Raw genomic sequence first — 14,547 nt, forward strand, 5'->3', positions numbered from 1 at the left:
ACGCCAGCGTTGCACTTTACTGCAAAAGTCTCACCGTATCTTTAAACCTGCGTCACACACGTACCAGACTCATATCATGCATTTGCCAGCTCTGAAAATTCCACGTGCGTTCCTAAACTACTGAAACACAAACAACCCCTTGATGTCTCCTGCGGCATATTTTAGTCACTTATCATTTATAGCTAGAAGACGAAAAGCCCATCAACCTTTAAAGTAGAAATGGTTCAAGTCGCATCAAGACATATGTGGCAAATTCCAAGAATTTGCCAATAGTTGGCAAAATATTTTTATGTACTATACGCATATAACCAAACCCTTCCTTTAATTATTTATTTATTATTCTCGTTTGTTAAGCTTCGGAACGGCACTGGTCCACGAACGTTTCTTGTTTTCTGTACTACAAAGAATTAATATAATTATACGTAGTACTTATTCAAATACTTATTCAAGTACTTATTCAAATACAATATTACAATCTCTATACAGTATCGCTCTAAAATTTCTTTAATTATGATTAGGAAAGCAAGAAGTAAATTTCAAACGTTTACAATTACCAACATAATCATTTGTAAGTACTATAAACTAATTAGAAATAGATTGAGATTAACTGCAAACTATTTATATTCATGTAAGAATCAGATTAGTTACTGAGGGACAAACTCATCTTATAATCAAATAAAAAAGGAATGCAAAAAAAATATAAATATCAATTTCAATTATGTACTAAATAATCTATGTACTGTAAGAATATATAACAGATAAAATTTAAGTATACGTACAACGCTAGTACTGGTCCAATAAAATTTCATTGATGCAGTACTTCTTTTACATCGTTCTTTTAGAAGTTATTGGCTAATTGAGTGAGAAATGTATTTATTTCTCTACAAAAAGCCTCAGAAGATAAATATTGCCTACTATTATTAATAATTGATGAAACAAAATTTATCTTACATTTCAAAAGGAAAATTCAAAAATTTCTTTGAATAAAATAAGAAAAATATACCTCGTATCTTATATCCTCGTTTATAACCTCAAAATATTTAAAAATTTTATTTAGAAATTACTATATTCGCACCGACAGCAATTGAAATTTTCTCATATCTACGAGACATGTATTTTTATAATAAATATGAAATTACCTTGGTATTTAATAACTGAATTACGGATACTGGACTGTAAAAATAAGAAAGTTAGACTTAAATAAAAATTTCGCTCACCTTCTACATTTTATAACGAGTACTCTACTTTGAATATTTTGGATATATTCACATATTGCATTCGATATATTTTCGTACATTTAATTTTTCCAAACAGCAACCTATTAATAATTTCGATAAAAATAAAAAATATATATGTACGTATATATAGTATCATATATACATATATATTTACTAAACTACATACATATAATATAATTACAAGAATTTATCAGTTATCTCTTATTACTGATCTACTCGCACAAGAAACTTTCATTATGCTCCCTCGAGAAATTCCCCAATGAATTATAAATTAGAGATCTAGTTCAGATGTCTACATTAATTATAAAGGAGCGTTGTTTTCAAAGAAATATTTTTGCTCGTGATAATTCCTGTGTTTATGAATATTCAAGAACAAATTACACTTAAACGTAAGAAGTCATTCGCTGCAGTTTATTTTGTGCTTTAGCAGCTTAGCAGCTTCCTAATATTAGTTATTTTAAACGTTCCAAAATTTTTTCGACCAAATGTTTATCAGAATGAAGTGAAGAACATGCCTTTTCATTACGAGAGCATATCTTTTCAAAAAACTGGAGGATTTTTCTAAGTATAATCTTTTTGTTATAGGAAAAAATATTATAAGAAATAAGATTTTAAGAAATTATATAAGGCAAATTTCAATGAAAAATTATGAATTGGTCATTCCCGCTACTGTGATACTCCTAGTGTATTTATTTATTATTGTATCTTATTCTGAATAGCATGGAATATATCTGAAACCAGATCTACTCATCATCATCAGGATAAAAATTCAAATTGTTTATATTGAGTATGTGTATAATACTTTAGGAATTAATAAACTTTTGTATCAGAATGTGCTCATGTTATCCATTTTATTTAAAATGAGTGAAAAATATTGACGGATGGCCTAACCTCTGTTGAGAAATGTTAAGTTGGTATGATCGCTAGTTCCTACAAACTAAGTTGGTACGACTTCTAACGACGCTCTTTTGTCTTAGGAATCGACCACGTGTTAATTATCCAAGTGTATCCGGTGTGTTCAGACATTTTATATGAGCTGGCGAAATATAGAAAGTAAAATAGAATCTGTGTGAATCTATTAAATATCAACCTCAAACCTATATTTAATAACAACTTCTTAGTTAAGAACTATAAAACAATAGGCCTGAAAAGAATTTGATAGAACCCATTTCTCGCCTATTAATCCCTTTTTAGTAGCAAGATTTTCAGAATACATACTTATATAAGTCATAGTCCTAGTATCAGAATAGCGTGTACAGCCTTAGACCCCACAATACCAAGCAGTGCTGTTTGCAACCATTATATTGTTTCCGCCAAATGTTCTCAACTAAATCCAGTGCCCTTAAACTCTAACTCTCTCTTTGTTAACACTGTGTTTACAAAGGTGTAAAAGCAATAAAAACAGCTCATAAGTGTAATAAAGCATCTTCGCCTGGTCTTGAGAAATAAGGATTAATTTTATCTAACTGAATGTCCAACGTAATTTAAGACAGCGAACGTTCCATACTAAATCCAATTCGACATAGTACTATGTCGTAGATATATGTATATCTACTATACTAACTTAATGTTTGCAACGACCTACGGAAAACGAGGAACTCAGGTTGAATGTTAGGAATATCTGTTGGTCTCATAGAAAATATAATTATTAGGTTGTCCGAAAAGTTTCTTTCGTTTTATGAGGAAGTAATAGACGTACAACGTTTTCTGTTTTATATTATTTTGTCGAATTACGTACGATCCATTTTGTTCTGTTGAGATAAACACTGCGACATTTCGCAGACTTGGCTTCATGTTTGTATGAAGATGCACTGTTGTGAAGAACACCCTTGCGAAAGAAAGATACTTTTCGGACAAACTAATATGTGCCGGATGAGGCACATTATCAAGGAAACAATTAATTAGAATTTTTCGTCCATATAAAAGAATCCAAAATTTGTATGTAATCAAAATTTATGAAAATTATTTCCAAGATATACAAGAAAATAATTGATTCGTAATTTTAGCTGCGTTATGATCTGCCTTGATATGTATTTTTAGAAAATTCTGATACTAATTCGAATGTAGGGCACAAATTAGAAATCACATAAAAGGAAAGAAATAATAATATTTTGTACAAAATATGTATAAAGCATAAAAATAATACAAAAAAATTATTTTCATGAAAGTTGTTTATCTTTAAGGAAATCACGTTCTTCTAAGGGTTGAGGTGCAATCATGTTAATAAGGAAAACCATATGAATGGTGTAATTCCTTTGCCTTATTAATATTTATAAAAATATTCGATAAATTATTATTCAAACATGGGTACATTTCATAATTCATATATAATTATTATTCAAAGCATCCTGAAATACCTAATAAAAATTAACAATAATAAAGATATATAATTTCATTAAACAATAGTACGTTGATATTAAAATCACTGCAACATTGTTGTTGGTACTTATAACAATTTTTATGCTGGTGATAGTTATGAAATGTGAATAATTAGGAAATATGTATAATTAATAATATACATAATATTATATATATATATAGTTATATAGTATATATAGTTATTTACATATATAAATAACAGTCAATGAAATCATTCAGATATTCTATTAAATCTTTAAATCAATAGAAAAAAGATTTACATGAACAATTCTTTCACACTTCCAATAATTAATATTAATTTTCATAATTAACAGCATCAACTGGATATCATACGCTTAATCCAGAGGATACTGTGTATCTATTATATGTAATTTGACTACACAAAAATAATTATTGTATAAAAGTTAGTAATTAATATTTCAAATAAGTAATAAAAATCTGATCTGCTATGGAGATATTGTGTCAAAGGTATCACTTCGATTTCTAGATTACTCATAAGACGTTCGAAACTATCCAGTCAGATTCGTTGAGCTCTTACTAATATACATATGTATGTATATATGCATGTACTTAGATACAATACTTGGATCCTCCATATGCAGAAACGATACGCGAGCGTGCTAACGGAGCCGCAATTGGTTCTCACACGATTGGTCGACTTAATTGCTCGTGCCGGCGATTCCATTTATCCGGCATTAGCTATTATCAATTAAGACTGACTAAATCGCGATTGTCATGGGTAATTAATACCGGTGGCTTGATGGAAACGGTGATTCAGCGTTCCTTAACATTGCCGATGTCGGGTGTCGTGCAACGACCCGCGTCACGACGACACACCCTGGAAAAAGCTCACCCAGTCTCCATTCATCCACTGATAATAGGTTGTGAGCATTACGGTGCAACGGATCGCTACAAAAGTTCTGTCTTCAACTATTTACCGTTTCACGTCTATGAATTAAAGAGGAACTACACAAGGCAAGCCATAGTTTCCTCTAGAGATTTCGCGTCGTCTACTATACTCCTCTTTCGACAATGGCGATACGAAAACGATATAGCAGGTCGTTTCGGGTACACCGTGAATTACGAGCACATTTGCAACGAGCTGCTCCCTCTGTGTTCGTTCTTGATAGTGATCCCTTAAGACGTACGTTGAAAGATAAATTATTATAGGAGATAGAATATTAGATAGCAGTAATTGGTTATACAATAATGTACAGTACACTAGTTTTAAGCTGTTTATGGTATTGGATCGAATGAACATGTTTTTAAGAAACGTTGCCGTATATGCGACTAAAACTTTAGATATTTCTTCTATAGTGCTGGCTTTTTTCTGATTCATAAATTTATTGAACATGGTGAAATAAATACTATCTTGCTATCTTAATATTATCTTAATATTGTAGGACAGATGTGGGAAATATGTAAAAAAATAAAAAGTAAAATTTAATAGAAAATTATTCAGCAGCATCTCTCACAAAACTGCATTCTTATCAAATTATTCTATAGCAACCAATGTCTTTCGATTCATTGTAATTACTAATGCGTAGATTAAATACTTCAGAAATAATAATGAAATCAAAATAATGATAAATATCTTCTTATATACATATTTTCTTTTCTCAGAATACTTATGTTCGAAAACAAGAATAAATAAATCTAAAAATTGATCTATCACTTAAACATTACCTAATTAAATAAGAGTAAAAGAATCAAATTATGATTATAATTATAATTGTAATTGTAATTGTGATTATATTTCCCCATCTTGTGTTTCAAAGCAGGTAAATATGCGAATTACTCGACATTCCGTAGATAAACAGTACTTATTATTATATGCACATTTTTACGTATTTCACTTTTTTAATCCTGACTAAAAATCTCTATATTTCAGTCGTTTTAATCTGATATATGCATAAAATGCAAAGAATGACGTAAAGACTTAAGAATATATATAACATTCAAGAATAATATATAAGATGTAAAAATTATATGAGAAATAACTTATTTATTTTTAACAGAATTATATATTTTCTTATATATTAATAGATGCATTCCAAAATTTGCTATAAATAATTAATAAGCCATTTACGACAAAAAATGTTATTAATTTGGAAGATATTTGAGCTTCTGTTGAAAATGACAAAGTGAGTTCGTGCTCGCCATCTATATGCAGATGCGTTAGTTACAAGAAATAGTAACTAGAAGATAGTTCTAGTTACAATCGATAGATTTAATCGATAGGTTTAAGATGTTCTTTTGTTTTTATCCCTAGGTTTTTTTAGGCTCAGAACGGTGTGATAGATTTATCCATTCAATATAATAATAGCTATTGTGATCCTACCACTGAGTATAAAAATAACGACAAAATCCAATATAAAAATAAAATAAATTTTATTAGGCTTCTTATTAATTAAAAATGACACAAATTCCAAAAATAATGAACACTTCCGCTGAAAAATATTAAGACAGTTGTTATGCTTATTTCAACAAGGGGGAAAAAGTCGTTAAAAGATTTGAAGAAATACTATGCGTAATTTAATGCGTCATACCTACGATAACGAAAACAGATAGTGTAGGAAATGCTAATATATTAAGAATTTTAATAAAACAATGCACATAATTTAAAATTAGTAATCTACATGAAATTTTATCGGGAATAAAAGGTATCCTAATACTTTCGATTTTTGAGTATTTATAAGAAATCTGTTGAAAATGACAACATGAGTTCGTGCTCGCCATCCATATGGAGATGCGTTAGTTACAAGAAATAGTAACTAGAAGATAATTCTAGTTACAATCGATAGGTTTAAGATGTTCTTTTGTTTTTATCCCTAGTCCATGTATGTATGTGCAATAAAGGTTTTTTTTGGCTCAGAATGGTGTGATAGATTTATCCATTAAATATAATAATAGCTATTGTGATCCTACCTCTGAGTAAAGAACAACAGCTTCAATATTGTAAAATGTTAAACTAGTATACTTGCCAACACTTACACTTTTTCTATCACACGTGATACTTTATTTTACAAGAATGATACAAAGTATCAAAACAACTTTAAAAACATGTACTATGTATTTCCTATTCTATATATCTTATTTTGAAAATATATGTATAATACTTGTTGGTTTTTTAAATGGATATGTACGAATAGCTATGCGATTTATATTAGAATTGAACAAGTAAGTCAACCAATGGTTTTGGTTGACATGTGTTACAAAGGTGGAAAAAATTTCATAGAAACATACAATAAACTCGAGGTTAGGTACTTCATTTACAAGTTCCACATAAACGAAGTAAAAGTAATACTAGAGGAAGAAATAGTCGAAAGGAAAGGTAAATGTACATGATCGTCGAGAGAGTTTGATGCAAACACAGAGAAAAATGAAATTTCAAGCACGAAAGTCTCAATAGGCAAACGGTAATTGAACAAGATTTGCTCGAAACACATGGAAAACGTTACTACCATTTCATTCTTGCGATATTTCTATCTTGGTGGTATCACTGATAATTTATTTGCCTACGATATTTCAAAAAAGTACAAATATACCATCGAGAATCGTCATGGCTATAGTATCATATAGCAGGGATCGGTGGTAACAAAAAGAAATATTTTGCAACGAGATCATTTTCCATTTGGCCGTTTCAGCGACACAACGTTAGAGAAAATATTTTTCCGCAGCGAGAACGTGAAAACCGTAAACGAAAAATACGCTACGTTAATCCACGCGATTTTTCTTCTTCCCGATCGACGCGCTCCAATGAAATGATACATGCAGACCCGGTGAAAATGTTTGGAAAAACTCGATTGCCTTAAAGTTCTGCAAACACTGGGGAACATCACGGAAGAACGAACATTTCAGGAACATTTCGAAACATTTCGGTGAACGAAACGCGGACGTCCTCGATGTCCTTCTTCTCTGCTTCTCGTTTTTATAACGTCGGGAGATTCGAGCTCGTCTATCGCGCGAGCCCCTTTAGGCGCACTAAATATTAATAGACGGGAATTGCTTCGAGCTCGTTCGCGCTAAGTCAGCGAACTGGACGGTTTCGATTAAATGCTCCTACACCTGCATTGCTGGCAACTTCCCTCATTTTTTTGTACTTTGATACACAATTAAGATTGCTGTGATATTCAGAAAAATTTCTTACTGTTACAGTGATTTTGTAGTTTTCATAGGTTTGCTTCTGTAGCTTTATTCTACATACACAACAGAAAGAAGACAGTTCAAAGATTAAAACTTCAAGGATCATGTGGGAAAAATTTAAACGCGCAAGAGAACATAGATATTTTCCTTGCAAAATTATATGTATTCGAAGAACATATTCCTATCATATATTAAGCCTTTTTCAGTATATCCAAAGGAAGAATAAGACAAAATCTTTAAATATAGCATACTATAAATTTCACACCTTAAATATCATTATATATAAAGCAATTATTAATATCCATTGCTTATAAAAATTTGAAAGTAGATTTTGTATGTGATACCAGGAGCGCAGAAAATCTTAAAGGCATTTAATTTATTCGCCAAAGTTACCCAAAATCATTGTTGCTTTTTATTTCTTTTATACATCATCCTTGCTTATTTGTCATTTGTTACAAATAATAACAAATAAATAATTTTAATGTTAAGTTATAACATATACAACGATGATATAAATATTTTAACCCCTGATAAATTTATGTAAGAGACAACTTTTTCGTTTTCTCTTAATATAAATTTTGTTTACCTTGATCTTATGTAGCAGCTCCCATACACGTATGAAATTTGGCATTAATTCCTACAATAATTTCTATCTTAAGCAGTATTATTTAAGTAAAAAGTATTTTCGATATAAATTCATAATCAGTTTTAAAAATTTATTTTCCCGCTCTGAATCCAAACATTTTAAGTTTTACAACCCAACGATATATTTTATGAAATCGCTTGGCTTGATATTAGTCGTGTCGTTTTCTTACTGTTTGTAATATTATAAATGAAGAACGGCGTATAAAAATGTACAATCTGCTTACAGTATGAATTTATCTTGTTTTGTTTTTCATTTAAAATAATCACCGTTTTAACAATTACACGTTCTACAATCTTAATAAGGGTTATAAAACAACAAAAAAATGTGTGCATCCTGAAATAATATCTTTCACCTTATTCTTTATTCATTTTAAAATGTAATTAACATAAAAATGTGGAGTATCATGTCGTATTTATACCTATATATACTATCACATATATTTCAATGGTTAGTTTAGGTCTTCGTAAAGTTTAGGTTTAAAAACTTCATAAAATTATCCTTACGCAAAACTGAAAATGTTTTAATCTTTTAAGAACACACGAAAACTCTTTATAATGTGGCATACCATGATACCTAGGTGTCAGATCATGTTCCTCCATTGACACTTTGAAGATTTTCATTAGCATTTTTATAAAAAACTTTAAGATTTATATTTCGAGCATGTCACACTATATCTCATATTTATATTTCAAGAATATCAAAATGTAGAGTAGAAAGTAATTTTAATATGAATTTTAACTAATTTTAACATAAATATATAAATTTAAAAGCTTGATGCAAATTAAATATAAGTTGCGCTATATGCTAAGATTTAGATCGACTACGAATTTTACAATAAAGTAAAATATATAGGAAAATAAAAAATATATAATCACTATTTATTTTGTTTCTGCGACAAATTCGACAGATGCAGAATGAGCACGAGATAGTAATAAGTTGAATATCTCAAATGGCTGATCAATTTTTTAATTTCATTACATAAGAATAGAATTAATGTTCAATTTTCATTTGTAATATAATGAGTTCATTTATGACAAGAAAATGACATAAATAATAGTAGACTTGCAAAATAAATTTAAATCACCCTGTCTTAAATTTCCCTGTCTTTAATCTATGAACTTGTCAATATGGCTTCTAAATGGCTCACTCATAAATTTTAATTTTGTTTATTCTAGGTTTCGATTATTCGATGAAATTCGCTTTAGTCGAACTATCTCGGTTCCAATGAATCTGGTTAATAGAGTTTCTACTATAGTATATGCAATGTAAATATCTTAATATTTGTATACATGTGTATATAAACACTACCAAGATGAATTACATTTTTTAATAGATGATGGTGTACATAGTAAATACATAAATTTGAGCTATATTTTACTTCTTTTATAAATGAGATACATAGATTCAGATAAATTATTCCCTAAAATACAAATTTAAATGTACATAAAACTAATTTTGAGGAAAAGGATCTAAACATGGTTAAATCGTTAGTATATACTACGCATATTTCTGTGCATATCAGAATCTCCATGAAACGATAAAAGTTTAGAGTTACTAACGATGGAAATTTGAAATTTATTTTTATTTTCTAAATTATCAATGCAAAATAAGGAATCAAACTTTATGTTCGTCTATATAAAATCAGCAATTTACACTAACAGAAATGAAATACTTAAAAACTGTAAACAGAAGCTAGATCATAACCTTTTAGCACTATAATTAATAATCGAGTGTCTTATCTGTGTAGTATATTTAAGGTAACTATTAGAAAAGATAAAAGTTTAATATGTTTTACGAAATATAAAAATATCAATATCGAGTCAATATCGAGTGCCTAGGCAATAAGCTATATTTCTTAGGAACGAAACACTTCAAAAACTTTATTTCACAAACTGAACATTTAATTTCCGAGGAATAGGAATTTCCATAAATACATTCAATATACATAAAAATACGCTAGAATATAATGGAAAAAAATAATTTTTAAGTGCATTGTATAATAGACATTGCATTAGAATTCAATATATCACATTTGAATAAAATTCTTTTCATGTCATGCCTTCTGAATGATTTATTTTTTTTCTTTTTTTTAGCAACACTTTTATATAAACAGTTAATATTCACTGGAGAAATAGCAAAAAACTTCTTACATTAAGAAAAGAAATTATTTTTTATGTATGTTCAATAAACTGAAAAACATTTAAATTTTATTAAAATGTAATTATGTTATAATGCAAAATACTCGTACGTTAAAATTATTGAAATTCTACTTTGAATATGATTGAATATGATATAATAAAATATAGTTTATTAAGTGTATTTTATTAGTTATACTATTATATAGTAATAAATAAAATAAATGAAAAATGTAAACTATTAATTGTATAAAAGAATAGTATAGAATAATGTTCTACGCCATATATTATGGCATTCTTAGTTACGAAATATTTAAAAAAGAAAAGATACATACAACCAACATTGACGCATGTAAAATTGTAAAATCGTTCTAAATTAAATTTTAAAGAATAATAATTCACTTACCAATCGCAGTACACACGCCCAAAATCCTTGTCAACGTTGACAGATGAGTGCCAGTACTTCTAACGTATGTGGACATGCCGCCAGGTTCTGAAGATACGTTAAAATCCTTCATGTGCGACACCATATGATAAACAATAAATTTATCAATTTGTTATAATATACAATGTAAGAAACACTCGTGAGTAAATAGAAAGGAATTTAGAAGCATTTAATATATAATAAACAACGCGCTATATGATTATCAATTTCAATACGCTATGCATTACATCCATCCTCTTTCGGAGACCACGCACAACTGAAAGCATAAGTCCTTTCAGAGAAAGCTTTTGGTGTCCCCGCGCTGAACTTCACACATGCGCAGTTTGTATTTTATCCGAATTTTTCTCCAGCGCACATACTTCTCAAATTAAATATAAATGATATAAAACTAATGTCTAATATAATATATAAATTTCATATAACGGAAGCATACGGTTTATCAAAATTTATATAAATATCAAATTAATCAAAATATAAACTTTATAACCAATGAAGTAACATGGACAATGAACTGAAATAAAGTTTAAAAACAATGTTATTATTTTTGAAGATAAAGTTATTTTTAAATGATGAAATTAAAAATATGAAGTATTATTGAGCTTAAAATTTGTGCTACATATGACATGTGTATGAAATGTAAATACATTTAAACATATTAATTATTATATATTTACAATAAGCACGTCCAATACAGATATGTGCATTACAAAAATATATTCACCTGCGCACTTAAGCGTGTGCATCAATCAAATAACACATAGAACTGAGTGAGGTAGAGATAGTTACAACAATATATTCTCTTCTGAAATAACAGGAGTATTTAAAATATACATTTTTAAAATTGGAACACTAGCTCGTATCATTTTTAATACAGTGTTTAAATATTCTTTTTGTTTATGGTGCAAACACTTCTTACAATTAGAGCACATTTTAATACTGTAATACAATAAGATTTCTTATTATTATATAACAATAACGATATATTTATATATCATATAAAATGTTACTTTTTACAACACTTAGATTATAAATGTTATCTGAACTTTTAAATCATCAATTTTAGCTCAATTGTCAATAAAAAATAAATAGTAGAATTTTTATCGTACATAATTTTTATATCACAAACGCAATCACGAATGTCCGCTTTAAATGTATAAATGGTAATTAACATTCCTTCATTTACGTCAGCTGCATTTTACCGGATTAATTTGTGTAAAACAATGAAACACAATTTTAATTAATAGAGGTAAAGATAATTTTATAAGATCAATTTTTGTAACTAACATAATTAGTTGTAATTCATTGCAGTTTTGTTTTTGATTGACTTCTTTTTTCTGCCTTTGCTACTCCCAGCATTCTCCGAACTTGTAGTAGGCGCACTTAACTTAGGAGATTGTCCAGGAATTATATGTTTTCCTTGAATTTCTAAACCTTCGTAATTATTATTATGAATAGTTTGTACTGATGGAGTAGATCGAGAAATAGGACTTAAAGGTTTCCTGTTACGTGATACTGGTACCGATGATGATGTTAAAGATCTAAAATTATAAAAATAATATGAAAGATATTCTTCATAGATAAAAAGAAATTTAACACTTTCATCATACCTATTTTTGCTACTCGGAAATCGTGTCGTGTCGAGTGGAGCAAGCTTTATATTTTTTGGCCACACAGCAGGAGAAACAGGAGCGTGCCAAGCAGAAATTTTAGCTGAAGTTGAATTTTTTCCCGAATTTTTAAAATAATTAGTATTTTTACTTGAGCCTAATACAAAATAATATTCACACATAATGCTAAAAATATTTTTAACATTCCATATGTAATACACAATATTAAAAAAAAGTATGACATGCCTTGAAAGGAAGAAACTTCTAGAGACTGTGCCATAAACTTGATTGGAGTAGTTTTTACGGTAGAAAAGCTTTCTCTGGTTGATAAAACATAAGGCACAGGACTAACTACAACCTTTTCATTAAAAACAGTTCCAAGTTTATTTCTACTAGTGTGTGGCCTTAAAAGCTTATCTTCCGTAGTAGATTCATCCTTCTGATTTCTTATTTTGTCATTATTCATAGGATTATCATGTTTTCTATAAGTAGATAAATAATTAATATTCTGCATTTCTGTATTTATTTCATTATTCTACAATACAGTCTATACGTACTTCTGAATTTCTTGTGTATATGTTTGACCACTTTCTTTTCTCATAGGTAAGGTATAATCTTCTCTTCCTTTACCATTACTATTTGAAAATCTACTCTCGAGAGATATTGTTTCCTCAAACCAATTTACCTTTATACTTTTTGCAGAACTTTTATTACTGTGAATAGTAGCTGTATGTATTTGTAAAACATCATTGAAATCATCATATAATGAATCAATTTCATTTCCTTTATTTGGAAACAGCTTGGATATTACATATTCATAAAGCATATCAAATATCTCATCTTGTGATGTTTTCTGTAATCTTTGCTTAGATGAATTTTTCCTTTTCTACAAATAATATATGTATATAGTCTTTTCAAAGATTGAATTCTTTTTTACTAAATAATTTTCTTTCTAAAGACAAAGGAATTTTTAATGACAAGTATTTTTAAGTCTATTAGGTTATTTTAATAATATGTAAAATATTCAGTACCTTTAATGAAGTACTATGTTCTGGAAATACCTCCTCATTATTAGAATCAAAATTATTCTTTATCTGATTATAATTTATATTCAAATCTTGATAGTTACTTTTAGGTGAAAGAAACAGATTCTTCCCAACTATTCTTAAATGAGGTATTTGCATTCTCCATTGTATACATTCTTCCAAAACAGATGTTTGAGTTACTTCATTACCATCTTCATACAATGTACTTTCGATAGCTTCCCACTGTTCCATAGCTTTCTTCGTTGCAATATTTTCAATTTCTGAAGAACAGGATATATCTGTTGCAGTACTATTTTTATCCCAAGTTGATACATTGTCATCAACATCTTTCCAAGTTTTCTTCTTTTGTAAACTTGGTAATTGAAAATAATCACTTGATTTATTTTGATTATCTTGAGAATTATTCACTCTTGGTAAAATTTCAGAAGTTTTTATATTTTGTAGTAATCTATAGAAAATAATGTTTGAAATTCTTTCACAATAAATTATATATAAAATAGAAATTTAAAAATAAAAGTAATTTACAAATTATGTTTACATGTAAACATTTAGGTAAAATGAATAAAATGTTATTACAAAACATACGTGTTGCGTTTAAGTTTCCTTTTATGCATTTCATGCTTCTTAAAACGGGTCTTTAATCAACTGAAGTTACTTTTAATCATTTATCTAAAAATCTTTCCGTCGTACTTATTACACGAAACCTACACTGACCACGGTAATTTTATTGATTATTTCCTTAAAAGAAGATCTTTGGTTTAAACCTTTAATTTGAAGCATTCTACCGCCATCATATTATGAATGATTTATTATTTTCTTTGAATAATTAAAAAAACACAACTTTACCATGAGGTAACATCTGATGGATTAAAATTTATGATTCGTCGCACAATTTAGGTATATCT

The 14,547-nt window shown here is 28.5% G+C and overlaps 2 protein-coding genes across 4 annotated transcripts in view; both read right to left on the bottom strand.

Moving 5' to 3' along the window:
- Positions 1-11,288, bottom strand: part of LOC122569732 — a 265,026-nt gene extending 253,738 nt beyond the window's left edge. Inside the window, exon 1 of one of the 2 annotated variants that reach the window (XM_043731251.1) lies at positions 10,951-11,288. In XM_043731251.1, coding sequence (XP_043587186.1) covers positions 10,951-11,074 — 124 coding nt within the window. In that variant the 5' untranslated portion in view covers positions 11,075-11,288. The remainder of the gene's footprint in view (positions 1-10,950) is intronic. The other variant, XM_043731253.1, reaches the window with a different exon arrangement.
- Positions 11,289-11,634: 346 nt separating this feature from the next.
- Positions 11,635-14,539, bottom strand: LOC122568977. Of its 2 annotated transcripts, none has more exons than XM_043729388.1 (6): positions 14,228-14,539; positions 13,628-14,090; positions 13,154-13,482; positions 12,843-13,078; positions 12,597-12,699; positions 11,635-12,527 (listed from the first exon to the last, which is right to left on the bottom strand). In XM_043729388.1, exons 1-6 carry the CDS (start codon positions 14,254-14,256, stop codon positions 12,278-12,280), a joined length of 1,410 nt encoding a protein of 469 aa, XP_043585323.1. In that variant the 5' UTR covers positions 14,257-14,539; the 3' UTR covers positions 11,635-12,277. The 2 variants fall into 2 exon arrangements, with proteins under 2 accessions (XP_043585323.1, XP_043585322.1); XM_043729387.1 differs by having other exon boundaries at positions 12,597-12,753; positions 14,228-14,534.
- Between the last annotated feature and the right edge of the window lie 8 nt (positions 14,540-14,547).

This window comes from Bombus pyrosoma, linkage group LG7 (assembly GCF_014825855.1).
Source record: "Bombus pyrosoma isolate SC7728 linkage group LG7, ASM1482585v1, whole genome shotgun sequence".
Taxonomy (NCBI): Eukaryota; Metazoa; Arthropoda; class Insecta; order Hymenoptera; family Apidae; genus Bombus; species Bombus pyrosoma.

Excerpts from the sequence above, each read along its gene's own strand:
- LOC122568977 (XM_043729387.1), bottom strand. The coding sequence starts at position 14,256 with ATGCATAAAAGGAAACTTAAACGCAACAC. Across the intron at positions 13,483-13,627 it reads AACATAGTACTTCATTAAAG|AAAAGGAAAAATTCATCTAA; the intron begins GTACTGAATATT and ends TATTATTTGTAG. Across the intron at positions 12,528-12,596 it reads TTTCCGAGTAGCAAAAATAG|ATCTTTAACATCATCATCGG; the intron begins GTATGATGAAAG and ends TTATAATTTTAG.